General features: G+C 40.2%; 1 protein-coding gene across 1 annotated transcript in view; it reads right to left on the bottom strand.

Moving 5' to 3' along the window:
* Positions 1-22,450, bottom strand: part of TTC13 (tetratricopeptide repeat domain 13) — an 81,029-nt gene that overhangs the window by 5,642 nt on the left and 52,937 nt on the right. The window contains exons 10-19 of the mRNA XM_011933434.1: positions 20,519-20,660; positions 20,081-20,255; positions 17,711-17,867; positions 14,281-14,411; positions 13,607-13,739; positions 12,607-12,699; positions 9,880-9,963; positions 8,967-9,051; positions 4,685-4,794; positions 759-894 (exon numbers count right to left, since the gene is read on the bottom strand). Coding sequence (XP_011788824.1) covers positions 759-894; positions 4,685-4,794; positions 8,967-9,051; positions 9,880-9,963; positions 12,607-12,699; positions 13,607-13,739; positions 14,281-14,411; positions 17,711-17,867; positions 20,081-20,255; positions 20,519-20,660 — 1,246 coding nt within the window. The remainder of the gene's footprint in view (positions 1-758; positions 895-4,684; positions 4,795-8,966; positions 9,052-9,879; positions 9,964-12,606; positions 12,700-13,606; positions 13,740-14,280; positions 14,412-17,710; positions 17,868-20,080; positions 20,256-20,518; positions 20,661-22,450) is intronic.

The following is a 22,450-nucleotide window of genomic DNA, read 5'->3' as shown; positions in this document are numbered from 1 at the left end:
AAAATTTTAAAAGGCATTTATTAACACCAAATATGTTTCCTCAAACAATACCCCAAACGATCTGGGTAAGCCCCTTCCCCTACTCTGCATTGAGATTTGGATGATGCTCAATTATGTATATAAACTTAGATGTTTAATTATATGGATGCAGTGATTAAGTGCTGGAGAAATAAGGTGACTTTTCAAGGGTAAGGGGCATCCGTCCACTGCAGAACACAGGGAGGGGGTGTGGTGGGGATAGAATGTCCACCATACCCTGCTACCTGCAACGACGCCACCTCGAGTCCAGGCGGACAACCAAGGGAGGAAGCCACAGACCAGGAAAGGACCATTAAGTGCAAAGTATACACAACTTCATTGTACTTTCCTTGCCATTAACTCATCAGAATACATCATCCAGTTTACATTCAAAAGCTCATTATAAATATATGGTTATAAGCAACAACCACAACGAAGGGAAGAAAATGGAAGGAAAAGGTGAAGAACAGGTCATTTTCATTATGGACCAACTTTTTTGTATCTTGTCAAAGCCCAAACTTATGATAATGTTGTAGCATAGTACTAAATTATTAATTTATTATCCTCCCCATTACTGTAGTTACTAAATACGAGAATTTTCGCCTATAAGAAATAAATATTTTTTAGGTCAATTCAACCCAATTTCAAGCATAAGCTGTACAATCTCAATGAAAGGGCAGAGGTTCAAAAAGTAAAGAATCATGAGAAGAACAGAAAAATGGAAACAAAGAGAAACCTACCCCAAATTCTGATGAAAGAATCAATACTTTTCCTTTTGCTGTCAAATCTTTATAAAGCGCATCTATTTCAGCATGATATAATTGTGTCCTTTCTTCCGTGGTTTGAGTTTCCACAGAAAATAATATATTGCCAACTCTGAAAATACAAAAATAAGTGTCAAAGGCATGTATTATAAGTTCAAACAGCCAAACACAGAAAGTTTATTTAAAAACCAAAGAGCATGCTGATGTGGCACTAAACATACACAAGAATGTGCCTTACCTTTCTAACTACAGATAAGCAAGGCAGGTGTCATGAGAATGCATTATTTCTTCATAAAATGTGATAGTTGCCTCACCTTTAAGTGATCAGTAACTCATTTGCTCACAGTTAAGTCTAACTACATGTACTTATTACACAAACTTAAGCTAATATGTGGAAAACAATTACACACAGTCAAGAATGGATTTAAACAACCAGTAAATATTTTCTAAGCCACCCCATTAGGATTAAAGGTCACAAGCAAGAACTGTGTGCAGGAAGATAGTTCAGGGACGACAACATGTTTTTGTTTTTTATCAAAACAAAAAAAAAGTGGAGCTTAAGGTCCACTTAGGTTCTATGGAGGATATAAGTTTGATACAACAGGCATTTTTTGTATAATGCCACCAGCAAAAGTTTGCATTTAGTCTTTGGAGCCTACAAAGAAAAGTCCAGCTGCTGCCTTGATTGAGGAAGGAAGGAAGAAACTGGGCCACAAATTATTATTATTAGAGATGGGATCTTGCTCTACCATCCAGGCTGGAGAGCGGTGGCATGATCATAGCTCACCATAGCCTCAAACTCTTGGGCTCAAGTGATCTTCCTGCCTCAGCCTCTTGAGTAGCTGGGACTACTGGTACGCACCTGTAGTTATTTTTAAAAATCCATTGCAGAGGCAGAGTCTCACCATGTTGCCCAGGCTGGTCTCAAACTCCTGGCCTCAAGCAATCTTCCCATCTTGGCCTCCCAATATGCTGGCATGAGCCACCACTTCTGGCCAAGGGCCACAAATTATTATGAAACCATGATTCAGGTCATAATGTAGCTCATCAGAGGTTCAAAAAAAGAATCTAATTTGGACAACATAGAAAAAAGCAGGAAAGGTCTCATGGGAGAAGTGGCCTAAACATGGGTCGGGATGGGAGTGAGAGACCCAGACATCAGAAAGCAGAGGTGAACTGGGGAACAAGCATTCCAGTCGGACTAGCAGGCCAGGTTCCAACAGGGAGACGGTCCAGGTCAAGCAGGAAATGTCTGAGGCCACTTTGTGAGAGGCTGTGAATGCCTGGCAGGGAAGCTGGTTTGGGTAGCCACAGGAAATGGCTGCGTATGGAGAGGGGAGAGATTTGCGGAGCTAGGGGAATGTCCAGTGAGATGGAGCTTTAGCAACATTGGTGAAGCACTGCTGAAGCAGGAGACAGGAGATGGGATGCCAGGCAGAGTCGCCTCGAGGGGTCAGGAGGCCCAGAGCAAGGGAGGCAACAAGTGGAGCAAAGCAGGCAATTGAGGAAAGATGTCACATTTCAGGGGGAGAAATTTCATGTACAGTTGACCCTTGAACAACATGGGTTTAAACTGCATGGATCCACTTATACGAGGATTTTCTTCCGCCTCTGCCACCCCTGAGACAGCAAGACCAACTCCTCCTCAGCCTACTCAACGTGAAGATAATGAGGATGAAGACCTTTATGAGGATCTACTTCCACTTAATACATAGTGTAAGTATATTTTCCTTATGATTTTCTTTTTTTTCTTTTTTTGAGACAGAGTCTCACTCTGTCACCAGGCTGGAGCGCAGTGGCATGATCTTGGCTCACTGCAACCTCCCCTTGTGGGTGCAAGCGATTCTCCTGCCTCAGCCTCCTGAGTAGCTGGAATTATAGGTGCGTGCTACCATGCCTGGCTAATTTTTGTATTTTTAGTAGAGATGGGATTTCGCCATATTGGCCAGGCTGCTCTCGAACTCCTGACCTCATGATCCGCCTGCCTTGGCCTCCCAAAGTGCTAGGATTACAGGCATGAGCCACCGTGCCCAGCTGACTTTCTTAATAACATTTTCTTTTCCCTAGCCTACTTACTGTAAGAATACAAAATGTAATACATATAACATATAAAATATGTGTTAATCAGCTGTTTTTGTTTTTGGTAAGACTTCTGGTCAACAGTAAGCTATTAAATTTGGGGGTAGTCAAAGGTTATATGCAAATTTTTGCCTGCTAGGGGTGGGAAGGTCAATCCACCTAACCCCTGAGTTATTCAAAGATCAACTGTACTTATATAGTAATTTCATTTCTGTTTGGGAATCTGATCTGAGGATACATATCATGGGTGTGTGAAAAGGGAGGAGAACACTTTTTACATTAAATAGCACACCCTGCAATCAGGGGAGAATGATCTTTATTGGGAACGTACTTTGATAAGAAGCTTGAGGTGAAGATCAAGACTTCAAAGATATAGAAAAGCCCCGAAATCTGGAAGTTGCTGAACTGGTGTTTACTCATGAAGGCCTGTTTAAGTTGTTTTTTGTTTGTTTGTTTGTTTGTTTTTGTTTTTTTTTGAGATGGAGTCTTGCTCTGTCGCCCAAGCTGAAGTGTAGTGGCGCAACCTTGGCTCACTGCAACCTCCGCCTCCTGGGTTCACGCCATTCTCTTGCCTCAGCCTCCCAAGTAGCTGGGACCACATGCACCCGCCACCACTCCCAGCTAATATTTTTGTATTTTTAGTAGAGACGGGGTTTCACCTTGTTAGCCAGGATGGTCTTGATCTCCTGACCCCATGATCTGCCCGCCTCAGACTCCCAAAGGGCTGCGATTACAGGCGTGAGTCACTGCGCCCCGCCCTGTTTAAGTTTTGATGTGAAACTTGAAGAGGTGGCTCCTTATAGCTTAGAGGAAAAGTATGTGAGAAAGTCAGAGCCCAAAAGGCAGAGGGGCTGCAGAATGTGAGTCACAGTCTTATGTTGAGCAGGTGGAAACCAGGGGGAGGGCATGGCGCTTCTCAAGGCTATGCACCTGAAGATGGGGTGTGTGTGTGTGGGGGTGTATGTGTGTGTGTGTGGGGGGGTGTGCACGTGCACAGCTCAAGGCAATTCTACCCACAATTCAAGGAATATGGAGGCTGACAGACAAAGCTTGGATTTCAGATGTAAATAAAACTAGAGTTAACAAAAATGTTTACTACAGTGCTATTTATAAAGTAAAACAATGAGAAATACCCTAAGTGGTCAATAACAAAAAGATCAGAGAAATTCTACATCTATACACTGGAATATTATGCAATTACTAAAAATACTTTTAAGAATATGACTGGGGAAATGACTGTGATAATGTAATGGTAAGGGTAAATAGTGGAACAGTCTAACCTCAGTTTTTAAAGAAAATAACTTGATTTTTATTTTGTTAATTTTGCTTATCTGTATATTCTAAATTTTCTATAAGATTAAACTACTCATTAATTATTAAAGCTGTTTCTCTCTCTCTCTCTACATATATATATATATATAGATAGATAGATAGATAGATAGATAGGCTTACATATATATATATTTAAATCTACAATGGACTTCAATCTGCCAACTGCTCATCTTTTTTCATTTTATTAGTAAAAGCCTCCCTCGTGCCCCCCAAGGAACTTCAAAAACCCAGAAGAATGTCTTCCACAAACTACATCATACTTAGTATCTAGAAAGTCCTTCGATTTAGACAGTCAGATAATGTATCTGCTGGTGTAATACTTTAGATGTCAATTTTTACAAATAACTGGTTATAACTGCTCACTGGACCTTGATACTTTTCATTTCAGGATAGAGCCAAAGTTCAACATGACAAAACTCTACAGCGACAATAAGCACAGGCACCCTTTCTGCCTCGTCTCTAGCTTACACCACATTAAGAAGCACACATACTTGTCTCCTGTAATCGTGATTGTGAATCCATCATATTCCTTCCCTTGGTCTTTAAGGCTGGGAACTTTCGTGTTCACAGTGAACCCATCCTTTGTTTTAGTATTAAACTGCTTTCAGGGAAAAAGAAAATTCACGTTACTAGTGTTTCATTCACTGTAAACCCCAACTGCAATCCTGTAGTGCTGGCTCTACCTTACATGTTTTTAAAAAGGGCCAAGGAGGTCATCTGATACAAGAGATAGCGTCCTGGTGGCCAAGGACATCTCTGCCTGTCCTCAGGCCCCAACAGAGCCCAGGTTATGCTCCCCACAGCTCCCACCAGAGGCCAGCAGAGAACCTCAGCACCAAAAGCTCACAGGTTCTTTTCATCAAGAAGGGGCACTGCTCACTTCTAAGAGCTCTCTCCTGTTTTCTCATGCCCATCTTAGTAGGCAGCAACTTTGAATCATGGCAGAATACTTGCACCTAACATCCTGTAACTCAAAAATGCAACCTTCATACTAGTGCTCAAAGCAGAGTCTGATTTTTCTGAATAGTAGCCAGGATTATATCCACTAACTGGAGAACTTCATTCACACCCACACCCACACCCACACCCACACAACTCTGTGGGCCACAGAGAAGTCGGTTAAGTTAAAGGAATTACTCAGAGTTAAGAATGGCCTTCGGGGTGATAAGTGTATGAACACAGTTTCAGATGTTAGCTTTCTGTTTAAAACATTTGGGACAAACCTGCAATGGCAATAAACAAGTTTCAGAAAATGACCCCCAAATTCAGTTAACTTAATATTGCCTTTTTAAAAAAACTGATGGACTGGAAGTTAAGAGAAGCAACAGTAACGTAAGAGAGGCTGCTACTTCATGAGGGGAGAGTTTGTCTAGAAACAGAAAGATGCACCAGGTGTCACCAGCAGCCCAGACGCCAGAGGATGAGTGGCACAGGCCATCAGGGCCACACCAGGCACTGAACAGGCAAGCATCTTTCATGCAAAAAAGCTACTTTCAGAAGAAATGCGCTAACACACTATGTGCCAATTCTCATCTAATCCTCACAACATGCTGATAGCACTAGGTATGGTCTCAATCTTACAGATGAGAAACGAACTAGATGAGACAAAGTCTGGCTGAGTCCCAGCCAGCAGGGAAGCCGCAGAGTTGGAAAGTGGGCCCAAAGGCCTTGGTGAATTCCAGTCCGCGTTACTTGCTAACAAACCGCCTCTAGGGGGCGCTGACATACACGTTAACTTGGTTTTTCACCAACAGCACCGTTGTGCCTTTCAGTGGAAGCTGACCTGGTGCATTTCACCAAGCACTTTAAACACTGAAATATCTTGTTGTATATTCCGCTGTGTGTGCCTTGCAAAGTACCAATATATCTGTAATCCTGGGTAAAAGGTGGATGTATAATGCTGAAGTGGAATGTCATCCCACCACAGAGAACAAACATCTTACATCTTCCAAACAGTTGGGACTTCACACCAAGAGGCGCATTGAGACTGGCGATGCCGCGTCTCTCCAGCTGCATGCTAAGTGACTATAGTCTTGTAGCCCACTCTGTTTTTCTTCTTAAACAAAGACATATAAAATATTAAAATCTCCCGAAGCTGATGTTGTATTCTGCCTAATACCACAGGACATCTAAATGCCTCACTAGAATACTCACAAGAAGGCAGCTGAAGCGCCCTCACACACACTCCGGTTTCCTTTCTATATGCTACATCTCAGGGCCTGTGGTGAAGCCATTCTGCCCCCTGTGGGGCACTGAGGGAATTTATGGGAGACTGATTATTACAGGGATTGGATAGTTGGGAGCCAAGATTACTATATGTCCCACGGTACAGGGGATTGTCACACATAATGTACGATTTTCTAATGTCCCACTGGATTTTCATGTAGATGAAGAACATGTTTATCATTTAATCAATATGTGGGCCTGCAACCAACTGTTTTGCACTTAAACACTGATTATTTATTATAAGTTTTCATACACACTGAATTTGCCAGGAATGCAAATAGCATATACATTAAGGAGTACACTATATATAGCTTGGAGCTTTGCTAAGCGTGGTTTACCATTTCAGAAAACCACATTGCCAATGACAACGTAGCTCACCAAATAACTCACAGATAACAGGGCTGACGGACTTGTAACTGTCACATTCACCATGATTTTATGTGCAGGTGTGAAGCACTGGCTGCTGCTTTCCGGCTTCTAGAGAAGGCATGCCCGAATTTCCACATACTGAGATACACTGTGTGGACATTGTGTGAACTGAGATACTGAGATGACTTTGTGTGGACATTTTTTAGTAGGTGAGACATATTCTCTATGAAGTTCATCCTAGTGCAATAAAAGAGTAAGTAAAGGGGGCATCTGAACATGTTTACTGAGTCAACACATTGAGTATGAGAAGGTTGAGGGCCGCTGTGTTAGTGCATCAGACCCTCACAATAAACTCTCCAAGGTAGGTCTGGCCAGAATATTTGGTCTTCAGCAGAAAAAAACCTGGAATAACTGTAAAATAGGCTCATCCACACCCAGCCAGGCAGATGTGGGTCCTGGGTCAGATGCTCAGCTCTGTTCATGACATGCTACTTCCTCGTTATTCCTTAGAAATGGGCACACTTTGCTTATTCATACAAATTTCCTAAATTTTACATGAATCAATCTCATCTACTATAGCTACAAGGAAAACATTTACTGAACTTCCACGTTAGTGTTCAAATCACTAATTGGAAAAGCAATTCTAACTGCTGTTGGAATGTTTTGGGGTAGTTTTACTCCTAGATGGAGGAAAGGTTCACACAGCTATAATTTCTTAATGGATTATACTTTAATCAAATAATTTCTGTCCCTTGTAGTGTTCTTCCCATTGAATTCAAATGTTTCCATTACTGATATTGCCACACATACTTTTCTTCTCATTAGCATTTGCCTGGTATACCTGGATCATACTATCTAGCTTTTTTTTTTTTTTTTTTTTAAGGAGATGGGGTCTCTCACTCTGTCACCCAGTGTGGGCAAGAAAGCAAGACCCTGTCTCAAAAAAAAAAAAAAAAAAACCAGAAATTTATTCTGGAGGCTGGGAAGTCTAAGATCAAGGTGCCAGCATCTGATATGAGCCTTCTTACTGCCGCCTCACATGATGGAAGGTGGAAGGGCAAGAGAGGCCACTCCCCGAAGCCCTTTTTATAATGGCATTAATCCATTCATGAGGGCTCCACCATTAAACACTTCCCATTAGGCTCCACCTCCCAACATGTGTGTACTGAGGATTCCATTCCGACACATTCATTTTGGGGGGAACATATTCAAACAATGGCATTTACTTCTGTAGTAATTAAAGAGAATAGGTTATTTTGCCTTCCTTTAAAGGGTACTGAGTTTTGACAGGTAGTAAAATCACTAGCAGATCCATTTCATCCTTTAGACTTAGTTTCATTCTTTGTTAGGGCAGTCTATTTAGAAATGGTTCTCAGTCCTAGGTTGTGAGCCTTACTGCAGAGTGTGGTCTTACTTTTACAGTGTGTCCTTTCTGAGGTCTTAACTAAATGCCTGAGGTGTTCACAGAATCCATCCACATTGGCAAGGCCGAAACTCCAATGTCTCTCAGCACACACACCTCTGATACCTCTGCTCAGCTTTCTTTCCCACAGCAGTCACTCTCTGCTGAGCCTCTCATGGTCTTTCATTGCATGTTCATGACCAAGGTCTTAGTCAAGGATGAAAAGGAGTGCTCACATTGACCCCTGAGCACTCCCCAGCCTACATGGCCTCCTTCTCTTCTCTACTCTGCAAATTCCAGCCACTTTGGCAGACCCAAACTCCATTCTTTACCTCCTTAGCTTAGCAAGACCACTGTACTCTGCTTGGGCTCCACATTACCATGCAATGGTCTAATAAATACTCCCAGTAGAAACCAGGGGTGACAATGAGATTCAGAGTCTTGTAATGAGCCAGTGCCTGAAAATAACTGACTTATATTTTGTCCAGTTTTATAACTGCAATCATGTAGAAGGGCAGCTGAGTACCAGTTACTCAGCTGTGGCCAGAAGCAGAATTCAATTATAAGTATTTTTAAGTTTTCTTTTTTCTATATTAACTGCTTCCTTGCAAGCTGAGTCTGATGCCTGTATGTTCTTTTATTTTGGTTATTTTTCAGAATGTGTTCATACTAGTGATTTCAAATAGCATTTAATAATTCTGAATTCTGTTTTAAAAAGTGCTGTTGGTTTTCTTTTCCTCTAAAAACATGGACTGCCATGCTGATGCTAAAGTTACCTTCATAATCGGAAGAAGGTCTTCTACTTTGTGTACCTTTTCCAGCGCTTCTCGAACTTCCAGCAATCCTTTAGGATTATTAGCTCTTAAAGAGAGACAGAGAGAGATGGCAACTGAGATTAATGCAGAATTGTAATAATTAATCATGCTATTATCTTTAAGTTAAATAAATTGACCTCAATTTTGAGCTCAATATTCAAAATGGTAGGCCACAAATAAAGTTTCTAAATAATGGGATAGTTCAATTCTAATGAGTTTTGGACTACAGATGAAAATTAAGGAAACAGCAGCAGATGAGAATTAAGGAAACATTTAGAAGGCAAAACAGGAAAAAACAGAATGGATCAATAGTCAGTGTTTGTGTGAACATGTATGGTTATGAGTTTGATTCTGAAACCCTGATTTTCCTATTCCAGCTCTAAAATTAGATGTAGATATTTTGTTTTGCTTTTTTCCTTTCTAAAGCTGCTCAAATGAAAGTATTCTGCTAGGTTTTTCCACCAATTTTATATTTACTTGGTGATATTTAAGCATTCAGATCTTTTTCCCCTAGTGTTCTGCTCATTGTTTTGTATATACCATCCTGCCTTTCAAGTGAAGGAGAATAAGTATTAAAGCTGAAATCCCTAACAGATAAATCCAAAGAAACATCCTGCTTTATAGAAGAAAGAGACTAGAAAAGTCACAATAGTGCATGTAAAGTTAAAAACACTTCAGTTGAGGTCTATGGATTTTGTAGAGTTATTAAAAAGAAAGTGATTATGAAAGCCTTTATGATTCTAAACACTATGTAAAAATTTGATAGACCTTGTTTAGCCTGTCAACAGGCTTAGTTCTCAAGTTTCAAAAATACAACAAATATAAAATACATGAAATCAACTCATTACTAAGAAGGAGAAAATTAAAGGCTTACCCATGATAAACAAGAATTCTATCTTTAATAAAATGAAGTATTTTCTCAAAATATTCCAGGTATCTCATGTTGATCACTTGACCCCTATAAGGCAAAAATAATAAAATTAAGAATATTTTTATAGAAGAATATGCTCAAGCCAACATCTAATTTCAAAGTTAATTTAAAAAAAAATAAGAAACTATGAGAATAATGTAGAAAAAAAAAAGTCTGGGAAATTCACTTCATAGTCAATGAGTGGAGAAGTAAAGCACCGTCTTAGCAAGACTGCCTGCCAGCTCACAGGGCCTATCCTGGCAGGAGAGGCATCAAACTCGGCGCCAGATCAGTCACAACGGGAAGACAAATCCCCCAGCCCTGAAGTGAGGTTCAGACTTTCATATGAGCATCCTCTGACGGACCCCATCACTTGTGGGCAGTGTGCTGTCCCCTCCCTCAGTTTTCCCAACAGCATTATCGAATACCCTGTCTTGCTCTCTAGCTCACTAGCAGTCTCCTTTCCTCTACCCACCCTGAATATTCTTTTCCTCACATTTCTATCCCTTCTGATCTTTTTCTTTTACACTCTCTCCCAGAACTCCATGTTCAGCCAATATGCTGAGTCACATGACACAGCCGACTGCTCCCAGGACATCGCTCCCTGGGTTCCTACCAGGCATCCCAAACCTCAAAGGTTACTGTCAAGTAAGAATTCCCTCCTGCACCCCACACTTCTCCCAGCCTCCCCACTAAACGTGTTCACCTACTTTTCATTCTGGTGCTCTCTCGCCTAATGGAACAACCATGTACCTGAGAGGGAAGGTGGCCTTCCTCTAACCCCATGCCCTCTCTGATTGCAGCCCACTGCCAGTGCTCCTGATTCTACCTTCTAAGAGCCTAGCTCTTCCTCTCCAACTCACTACCATACAGCTTTCGAGACCTTTGCACTTGTCCACCTGAACAACTACACAATTTTCCAACCTCCTCCCTTACCTCCGAGGTTCCTGCCTCCTCTCCAATCTATTTTGCCATCTGCTGCCAAGGTGATCATCCCAATGTGCAAATCTGTTCCTGTTACTTCTCTGCTTATAATCCCTGAATGGCTCACCATTGTCTTCAGGGGAAAAAATTCCTTAGCTTGGACTATAGAATGATTTATGTTCTGACTTCTGCCTATCTTTCCAGCCTCAATTCCTGATACTCCCTTAATTGCAAACTCACTGCCTGGCATAACAAATTAGTCACAGTTTTCTGATCATACCTAACTCATCCATTGGTCCATGTTAATCACCCCACCTCTCTGTTTTCCATTTTTCCAAATAGATCTGGTAGCACCAGAAGGCTGAATCAGGCACCCCTTCTCCGGGTTCCCATGGCATCCTGTGCATGTGTTCACCTCACTCTTAACACACTGCATAGTAGTTGTCTGCTGGTCTGTCTGCTGTGAGCTTTCGGCAGGTGGGGCTGTATTTCCCTTCTGTATCCCCATCACACAGCACAGCACAGCACACTGGCTGATCCATGGTAGTATTCAATTAAAGTTAGTTGCTTGAGTCTACCTATCTATATCACAAATTATTCCATGAGAAATAGGAATATACAAGCCACAAGGTGAAAATAAATTTGTTTTCTAGAAGTTAAAAAAATAAATATACATACAAATATATTTCCATGAAAACCCAAACTTAAATGTCAAAGGTGTATAGAATATTTTCCTTTTTCTTTTTTTGAGGCGGAGTCTTGCTCTGTCGCCCAGGCTGGAGTGCAGTGGCACCATCTCGGCTCACTACAAGCTCTGCCTCCTGGCTTCACGCCATTCTCCTGCCTCAGTCTCCCGAGTAGCTGGGATTACAGGCACCCGCCACCACACCAGGCTAATTTTTTGTATTTTTAGTGGAAACGGGGTTTCACTGTGTTAGCCAGGATGGTCTCGATCTCCTGACCTCATGATCCGCCCGCCTTGGCCTCCCAAAGTGCTGGGATTACAGGCTTGAGCCACTGCACCTGGCCTGAATAATATTTTCTTAATTCAGCTTCCTTGAACTAGAAGCATTTTAGAGGTGACACAACTACCGTATTTATACATTTTATCTAAAATTAAATTCATTAAAAGATGGGCTGATAATATAGGTCCCCTTGAAACTGATATTCTTTAATATTTGTTCACCATTTATTTAGAAGGCAGCTAGGCACATAAAGAAAGGGTCAAGAAGTGAGCATTTCACCCATGTCCCCAACTAGCAGAGGCTCTGGACAAAACAGAAGTTTTCCAGCCAACCTGACTTGTCCTCCCCAGATGGCAGCTTAGTTACCAGATAGTGTTATTTATCTAAGCCCTTTGTGTGTTGAGGTGGGATGGAGAGCCTTTCCTCCACAACGAGAGACTTGCCAAGAGCCATGTAGTATTATTAACAGAATATTACGGTAAATGTAATATTCTCTCATCTAATCATTTTCTATGATGTTTTAGGACTCCTTAAAGACTGACACCCTAGGAAAACATCTGCAATCTACCCTTCGGTCGTGCTCTATATCAGACAGAAGGGCCTGGGGAAGGAGCATGGCACATACTATGTTTCTTTCTGCAGCTGGGCTACAGGAAAGGAATGCAGGCAGGATTATGTAGGTGTATGTTCCCCGGTCAAAAATTCACCAGGAAAGGAGCAATGGGTCACTCCTGGTCTCCATGGCCTGTGTCTTGAGAATAAACTCCTAGGAAAAGAAGAAAGATGCACAAAAGGTTCGTACCTGATTAAATTGATGTGGTTGTTAAAACCTCTGCTAAGACTTCGTGCTGGCATTTGATCTAACCACAGCACAGGCTGGTCTGGGTCAGCAATCCTATAAAACAGAGACCTTTATAAAACCAGAAGTGTTCACAAGCATTCCAAATAAAACATGTAGAAGTGTTTGCAAAGGTGGTGGTAAAGCAACAGCTAATCCATTATATGATGTTCATACCTACAAATTCCAAACAGATGTTCCAGCTAGACTGGGCAAGAAGCCAGGTAAAGGTAAAGGTTTAGGAGCGGAGCACAGTTTTTGTCATGCAAACGAATATCAAAGGTTACTCTAAACTAGCTAGTTGCCAGGCACACCATTAACTATAAAGGGACTGGTCCAGTGAAGTTCATTCAAAGGTACCACAGGTAATAGATCTGTTCTTTCAAAGAGACTGTTTCTAAAATGCTTCAGGTAAACAGGTGACTGGAAATGTGACAACAATCAATTCCTACTTTTTTTTTTTTTTTTTTTTTGAGATGGAGTCTTGCTCTGTCCTCTAGGCTGGAGTGCAGTGGCGCCATCTCGGCTCACTGCAACCTCTGCCTCCCAGGCTCAAACCATTCTCCTGCCTCAGCCTCCTGAGTAGCTGGGACTACAGGCGCCTGCCACCATGCCCGGCTAATTTTTTGTACTTTTAGCAGAGACAGGGTTTCACTGTATTAGCCAGGATGGTCTCGATCTCCTGACCTCGTGATCTACCTGCCTTGGCCTCCCAAAGTGCTGGGATTACAGGCATGAGCCACCGCGCCCGGCCAATCAATTCCTATTTTGAAAATATTAGTTAAGTGCATGTCAAAGAATAAAGATGCCAACAATTTCTAACAAACTTTAGAGAGGAAAACCTAACTTAGAAGGCCCTGGTGTTAGCAAGCAAAACAGGGTTCATAGCCTGTTAGCTAAAACAGACTGACGTTATTTGACAATGATAAGACTTACAGTTTATTTTCACTGAGATGTCAGTTACCTTCTCCATTTAACTGCAATGTCAAACATGTCTCTCCACTGCATCAACCGTGTCTTTCCATTCATTCGAACTTTTGAGTTGGTCCATGTACGCTGCACGGCTTGCATGACCTCCAATGCAGCCAAACCCATAGCTATGAGAAAGGAATATCGAGAAGAGTTAGTATACTTTAGAGGGACTGAGTTCCACCTACTTTACAGAGTCTCAGTGATAACTCAATAGTCAACACATAAAGGGTCAGTTATATTGGTGATATAATAAGACCTAAGGCATGTTTCAGTCATGATGGTCCTACTAAAATTAAAACCCATCAGAGTTAACTAGAGACAGCTCAGATTGTCTGCTCCCAACTCTGCCTCTTACTAACCCAAGTGGAGGTTTGTATTCTTCCACACAGGGAGTAAGGAAATAGGTCCCTGGATCAGCTGTCTGATTTTACGTAAGGACTTAAGACCTATATTCTAGTCTATACTACAGTAATAGCAAAAAAGCCAAGGATGGAAGGAGTCTTCTTTCAGAATTCAGTTTGAATGATTCTACACATTTCTATTCTGCTCACATGGAGAATTTGAATAAGTACAATAAATAGTAATTTTTAAAAACACACAACACAGTTTAACCACCCTTGCTCTTATGCCAGGAATATTTTCATTTTCAGATAGCTTCCAGAATACCTCTGTGTATTCGCTTGTTTGGCAGGAAACCAGGTGTTTCATATTGCATCAGGGATCCCAAACGATCAGCCACACAAATCAGCTCCTGTACTTCAGGCTTATAACTCTCAAAATTCTGATGTAACACATCTCTGGAAGAAACATGTACATGATAAGGACTTTTCAACAGACATTTGGCAATCCAATTCCACCTGAAAAGCAGTCACTTCCTCCACTGGAAAACTAATGAAGCAGTCTACGACCACATAATCCTTACTTCAGTCCTTTGCACCCAACTATACCTCAGTTTAAAAGGAAATCTTTATGACAGATGTGCATAATTGCCATCACATGCTGGTTAGTAACAGTGAAAACTATGATAACTAGTGTGCAATTCAGAAGACACCTCTTTCCATTATTTGCTTTGTAAACTTCTCCAGAATACATACCTGAATGGATTGCCTTTTTCAACAAGCAACCAAACCTCTGCCTTTTGTCCATTCCTCACCTCTGCCCAAGTTGTATTAGAACAAGTATACTTGGAATGGTACATGGAAATACTATTGTTTAGCTGCCAACCTGCTTGATGCTTTTATAACAAAGACTAAAACTCTAAATTATAGGTTGTTCTGGGGATCTCAAAGACCACCCTCACTCAGGCTCAGAAATTGGCTGGGAGGGCTCAGTGGACTTAGTACTTGTGATTTATTATAGCAAAGGGACACAAAACAAAACCAGCAGAGGGAAGAGGCACCTTGGGAGAAGTCTGGAGGAAACCAGGCACAAGCTTCCAAGGGTCCTCTCCCAAGGAAGTCATATATAACACATTAAACTCTCCCAGCAATTAGTTGTGAACATGCATAAAATGCTGCCAAACAGGAAAGCTCATTAAAGACTCAGTGGCCAGGGTTATAGACATCTTCTGCCTGGCAAGTTCCCAAGTTCCAGATACCCAGAAGGAAAGCACGTGTTCAATAGAAACCAGATTGTTTGAACAAACAGTTTAGGCACAGAGAACCACTCCTATTAGTTTTGGGAGTGGTAGGAATCCCCTCGAAATCCAAGTTCCCAGATACCAACCAAGGTCACTCTTGCAAGCAGTCCTTTCTAAGGACAGCAGTCATAGGCCTGCTATGTTAACTCTTTTGTGCATAGAAATGTTTCTCAAAAAAGGAGTGGTTAGAGAACATACAAAACTTCCATGAGCAATCAATTTTCTTTTTATTATTTTTGTTCATTTAATAGTTGAGACACATAGAAAACACAAAGTCAAATTACCCAATTTAAGAACTAGAGCTGAATTCATGCAGTTGTATCTGCTTGTATGCTGCTTTCCTATCCCATCCTCCTGTCTCTTGAAATTTGTGCTCCTGATTCACTTACCTTTTTAAAAACTAGGTTTGTTACACACACACACACACACACACACACATATACACACACAATATACTCTACAGTTTTGTTTATGAACTTTGGGAGAAAAAAATATGTGATAGCACAGCCTACTGACTTGCTGCTTTTATTCAACATTACATTTAAAAATTAATCCACATTGTTGCCTGAGTCATTTGTTTATACTGCTGTATAATATCCCATTGTGTGACTGTGACTGTACCACATTTATCCATTCTTCTGTTGATGGACATTTGGGTTGATTTCCAGTGTTAGCTGTGAACAAATACTGCTGGTAGACCTGTTCAAGTCTCTCCTGGTAGATATGTGCACAAGTACAAAGTTCTCTGAATAGACACAGGAACAGAATCTCATATCGAGTATGAGAATATTCATCTTCACTAGATAATGACAAACTGCTTTCCAAAGTGGTTGTAGCAACTTATACTCTCATCAGGAGTATAAAAGTTCTCTATAATCTCCCTTCTGACCAATATTACTATTATCAGATTTTGTAACATTTGCTCATCTAGTGCCTGAAAAAAATCTCATGAGGCCTTAATTTATGAACTGAAGTATCTCTTCATGTTTGTCATTCATGTTTTCCCCGTGGTGAAATTACCTGTTCATGTCTTTTGCACACTTTTCTATTGGCTGTCTCTTATTTTTAAATTTGTAGTGACACTTCAAATATGTGGACACTAATTCTTGGTCAGTTATTAAGTTTGCAAGTACCTTTACTCAATTTGGGCTTATTTTTCTCTCCTTATGGTGTCATTTGTTAAACAGAAGTTCTTAGGTTCAATGTAGTCCAATTTATCAATCTTTTTGTTTCAAATCTATGCTTTGTGCTTCTTAATAAATCCTTGTCTACCCCAAAGTCATAAACATCTTCATTTATATTTCCTCCTAAAGTTTAAAATATTTTGCCATTCATACTTCAGATTTTCATCCATTTGGAATTAGATTACTATGCCATCACAAATATCAATTTTATTTTATCCATAAAATAACCTAATTGGCCCACTCCCACATCTTGACCAGTCCTATTCTGATCTATAACACACTTTTACCATTTATCTAAGGCATCTATTCTCTTCCTTTAGTCCATTGTCTATCTCTGCACCAATACCATTCTGCTCATTATTATATTAAGTTTTGCCACCTGGTAGGATGAGAACCTTCCCCTTCAAGCCTGAGCATCCTCTTCTTTGGGAGTATCTTAATTATTCTTGGTCCTTTGTTCTTCCATAGAATTTACAGAATTTGCTCAACAAGGGCCTCAAAAAAACTTGGGATTTTGAATGGCATTTTATTAAATCTATAATTAATTTGCAGAGAAATGGCCTACTAATGTTACTGAACTTCCAATCCATGAACATAGTATTTCTCACCATTTATTTGTTTTCTTAGTAACTTTCAATTAAGTTTTGTGATGATCTCCATACAGGTTTTATACAGATTTTGTAAGATTTTTTCTAAGTATTTGTTACTATTATAAATGATATTTTTGTTACTCATACATAGAAATGTAACTGATTCTTGTATATTGATTATAAACAATGACTTTGCTAAATCTCATCATTTCCTATAATTTGTAGATCTTCTAGGTTTCCTTTGTAGAAAATTATGTGATCTGCAAACAATGACAGCTTTCTATTTTCCTTTCTAATCCGTATCACTGATTTCTTTTTCTTCTCTCTGTGCATTGTCTAGGACTTATAGTTCACTATTACAGAGAAGCACTGATTCTGGGCTTTTCGGTTTGACTCCCAATGCTAATGTTAATGTATCTACCATTTCATTAGTTAAAATGATGTTTGCTATAGGTGTGTTTTGTTTTGTTTTGTTTTTAGAGATGGGGTCTCTGCTGTGTTGCTACAGTGCAATGGATGGCTATTCACAGGCACAAGGATAGCATGCTTGATTGAACTCCTGGGCTCAGGCAATTCTCCTACCTCACCCTCCGAAGTAACAGGAGGTAGCGTGCCACCATGCCCAGCTTATAGCTCAGTTTTGACAAAGGAAAAAAAAAATGATCTTCATCTAAAGCACTTACTTTATGTGGGGTTGCAACCCTGGCTGCTCTTCATAGTCTTCTATGAGGAAAGGCAGATTTTTAGCCCAGTGGTCCTTAAAGCTTCCAGGCAGATCCACATCAATGTTATATTCCGTAAGGGGGGTATCAAGGTGTGCATGAAGATATCGAGAATACTCTGCAGAAAGGAAATGAGATCTGACACATCCAAATACTGCTAAAGAAACTTTCTTATGGCTAACTGCCATACAAATAACTTTGTAACAAGCTGTTCTTCATTTATAAGAATTCTAAAAAGAGTTTCTAAATTTTAGTAAGTCACTATTAGTATATGATAGAGGTAACCTGCCACTGACTTGAGATAACAAGGTCAAATATAAGTCAGTCAGTCTCGTTCTACTTTGGCTAATTTTTTTTTTTTTTTTTGAGACAGAGTCTCGCTCTGTTGCCCAGGCTGGAGGGCAGTGGCAAGATCTTGGTTCACTGCAAGCTCCGCCTCCCGGGTTCGTGCCATTCTCCTGCCTCAACCTCCAGAGTAGCTAGGACTACAGGTGCCCACCACCATACCTGACTTACTTTTTGTATTTTTAGTAGAGACGGGGTTTCACTGTGTTACCCAGGATGGTCTCGATCTTCTGATCTCATGATCCCCCACCTCGGCCTCCCAAAGTGCTGGGATTACAAGCATGAGCCACCGCGCCTGGCCTACTTTGGCTAAATTTTAATCATCTTTCCAGGAAACCACCAAAAATCTCATTGTTTTCAATTCCAGAGCTTGAGAATCCAAGTTCTGTGTCAGATAGAGCCTGGTACTCTGTCAACTGGTATACAGATTAATTGGGTATATGATTTCACCAACCGACTAATGGACTGCTGCTTATCTCTATGATAGCAGTGTAGGAAAAAACCCAAAGTACAGAGTACCTGCCCTTCTGCCTATAATTCACAAGTGCAAGCTCTACTAAACCAGGAAAAAAGGGAATTGTAATTCAGGGTAAAGAAAGAGATTGTCTAATAGGTAGTCCCAAGGCACCTGGCTATTGGATACTTAATGAGGCTAGGGTGATTGAAACTGGGTATTCAATTTTATTTAATTTGAATTAATTTAAACCTACAAACTGATACTTGATTCAATCATTAGAAAACTTCAGTATGTTTGAAACGACTTGCACATATGAACCTACTTTTTCAACTATAAATAATATAAATTCTAAATTCAGATCAAGTATTTCCAATGAAAATTTAACATCCAAATTGAGATGTACTATAGCATAAAATATATATCAGATTTCAAAGACTTAGTACAAAAAATAATGTGAAGTATCTAATGAATAGCAGTTTCATATTAATTATGTTATATGTTGAACTGATATTTTGGATATACTGAATTTAAAATTATACCTTATTAAAATTAATTCCACTTCTTTGATTTTCCCTTTTTTAATGTGGCTACTACAAATTAAAATTACACACACAGCGTTCTACTTTTTTTTCTTTTGGACAGTCATGGTATAAAGGGCTCACAATAACAAAAAAAAATGTAGGCTTTAATAAAAAAAACTGTCTTCAGAGACAGGAGATAAAAGGCGAGTAAAACTACAACTAATAAAAGGGTAACTGCAAGATTTGCTTTCTTCCTCACCTCATATTTCTCCAAAATATATGAGAATTTTGATATGAAGGAATGACAAGTCAAATATACCAAGTTCACATTTAACAGTAAGAACTGGCTGGGCATGGTGGCTCACACCTGTAATCCCAGCACTTTGGGATGCCGAGGCAGGTGGATCACGAGGTCAAGAGATCGAGACCATCCTGGCCAATATGGTGAAACCCTGTCTCTATGAAAAATACAAAAATTAGTTGGGCATGGTGGCGCATCCCTGTAGTCTCAGCTACTTAGGAGGCTGAGGCAGGAGAATGGGATGAACCGGGAGGCGGAGCTTGCTGTGAGCTGAGATTGCACCACTGTACTCCAGCCTGGTGACAGAGCAAGACTCCGTCTCAAAACAAAACAAAACAAAAAACAGTAAGAACCTCACAGAATGTCAGTTTCCTGCCCTTCCTGTATTCTTGGATGACATGTGATGAGACACAAATACTCCAGATGCTTGTCACATTTAGTTCAAAATATGGCTTTTCAACTTAAGTAAAAAATGTTTTAACTTTAGAAAGTAAAAATTTTAAAAGTGGTAGAAAACGCATTCAACTGATCTTTCGAAGATATAAACATCTAGTCTCAACACTAGCACTGACAAGGCGTGGCTGTGGACAAGTCACCTAGCCTCTTTCAGACTCTACTGTTTCATATGGAACATAAAAGAGTCAAGCAATATGATTTCTACAGCTTTGAGCATGAAAATCCAACAATTCTGTGATTTTCTGACTTACCTCGGAGATATTTCACTTTAAGATACTCGGGGCTAGCCTTCTGGCCTGGGAGAGGATCATTCAGCATAACTTTTGTTTGTGCTTTTATCCCTTCATAAAACTGTCCCATGGCAACGTGGCTGAGCCCTTTCATATACTGGCACACTTCGTTATACGGCTCTAGCTGCAGACACCGCTGAGGACAAAATGCTGCATTAGTATCAATACAGTTTAAGAAAACTTTGAAATGCCTTATTCTTTACTCTGGAATTAGTTTTCCCTCCAGGTTAAACCAGACCTGTAAACTAGTCTATAGGACAAGGGCAATGATTTCCTCTCTTTCTTTTTGTTGGAGTAGAAACACTATTCTCAGTCCCCCTTCTCTATTCATTTCACTAAACTTCACTGAAGAATAATCCAAGAATTCCAATTACAGTGTTCTTATTTACAGATGCTCACCTTAAAGTTCTTAAGGGCTTCCTGTAAGCTGCCGTGGTGGTAGAGCATCATTCCCCGGAGCTGGAGGGTTTGCACGTGATTTTGGTTGAGCAACAGCGCCTTCTGAAAGCTCTCAGTGGCTGCTTCAAAATTGCCCAGTTCTCTAGGTATTTAATAATAGTTATCAATACAGTATAGACATTACAGGAAACATACAGAATAAGCTATCCTCAAAATTATGGACCAATATGTAAACAAGATACCTTGATGTGGGTGTTCCCTTTGTTACTTTTTTATAGCCTCTGACACATTACATTCTACTTACTTCTAATCTTACCAGCTTATAGGATAGCCACAGAGCTCTTGAAATTCTGTGGGGAAAATTCATCTGCTGATTTCCAAAGGCAGATGTTTATTCAAACCCCTCTCCTTGATTATTCACAATGAGTCCCAAACCCTAAAGAACTGTGTGTAAATTTTAATATATGGATAAAAACATACTTTTCCCATTTGGAAAAAAGTATGCCAATTATAATCCTAAATAGTTAATTATACTCAATCAAATTCATAGCCTTAAAAATGCATTTTTTTTTTTTTTTTTTGGTCACCAAAGTTGCTTTGCTTAAGATCTAGTAAATCGTTATATAATTCAGAATTCTGAAAAAAGAAGTGCATTTTAGAATTGTAACCATTCCAGAATGGAAATGGTTGTTATGGATCAATCTGCTTTTTATTTGCTTTTTAAATAGGTTTAGAAACCAGGTCTCACTGCATCGCACAGGCTGAAATCAGCCTCCTGGGCTCAGGTGATGCTCTCACCTCACCTCCTGAAAAGCTGGGACCACAGGCACATGCCGCAGAGCCTGGTTGTTCATTCTTTTATGTATTACAAAAAATAGAAGTAACTTCAAAATGTTCTATACATCAATTCTCTATAAATAATGGACATTTTTTTAAAAATGTAATCCTGCTTACATTCATACAGCGCTTTACAAGGTGCTTTCAAATCTGTTTTCAATTTCTATTCAATAATTCTGAGACAGGAAGCATAAATATCATCCCTTAAACCCCAAACAAATCCAGACACACTTTTTCCAAGTTAGTATAAGAGTTCCTCAAACTATCAGATAAATAAGCTCTTGAATACAATCCTTCCAGAATAAGGTACCTAATAAAGGGACTTTCTGTCACTATCTTTCTTTTCTAGCTTTTGCAGCACCTTTACAAGTGAGAAGCCAGAAGCTCAGAGAAGTTAAGCACTCATACCTGCAGAACGACCAAGGCAGAACTAAGTCATGAGCTCCTTCACTCATGCCATCCTACCTCCTTTTCATAACACAATATACCTTTTTTTTTTTCCTGTTTTGAGATGGAGTCTCGCTCTGTCGCCCAAGCTAGAGTGCAGTGGTGCAATCTAGGCTTACTGCAAACTCTGACTCCTGGGTTCAAGCGATTCTCCAGCCTCAGCCTCCCACGTAGCTGGGATTACAGGCACCCACCACCATGCCCGGATAATTTTGTATTTTTAGTAGACATGGGGTCTCAGCATGTTGGCCAGGCTGGTCTCGAACTGCTGACCTCAAGTGATATGCCTGCCTCAGCCTCCCAAAGTGCTGGGATTACAGGTGTGAGCCACCTCTCCTGGCTTACTTTTTTTTTTTTTTTAAGCCAAAAGTCACAATAGCTCTATTCATCAGGGCAATGCATGGGGTCAGGAAGCTAAGTTCTAGTTACAACTTTTCATTCTCAATAGATGTACATTGTGGGGAAAAAGAGAGGTTAGCCTGTTACTGTGTTATTATAGATAGAAGTAAGTTTAAGAGACTCCATTTGGCTCTGTATTTGAGATGCTGTTAATCTGTGACTCTACCCCCAATCTTGTCCTTGCTAGAAACATCGCTGTGCTAATCAAGGTTGAAAGGATTTTGGGCTGTAAGGAATGTGCTTTGTTAG

This window comes from Colobus angolensis, unplaced genomic scaffold (assembly GCF_000951035.1).
Source record: "Colobus angolensis palliatus isolate OR3802 unplaced genomic scaffold, Cang.pa_1.0 Scaffold126, whole genome shotgun sequence".
In the NCBI taxonomy this organism is placed as follows: Eukaryota; Metazoa; Chordata; class Mammalia; order Primates; family Cercopithecidae; genus Colobus; species Colobus angolensis.
This window is presented reverse-complemented; position numbering and strand designations above follow the sequence as displayed.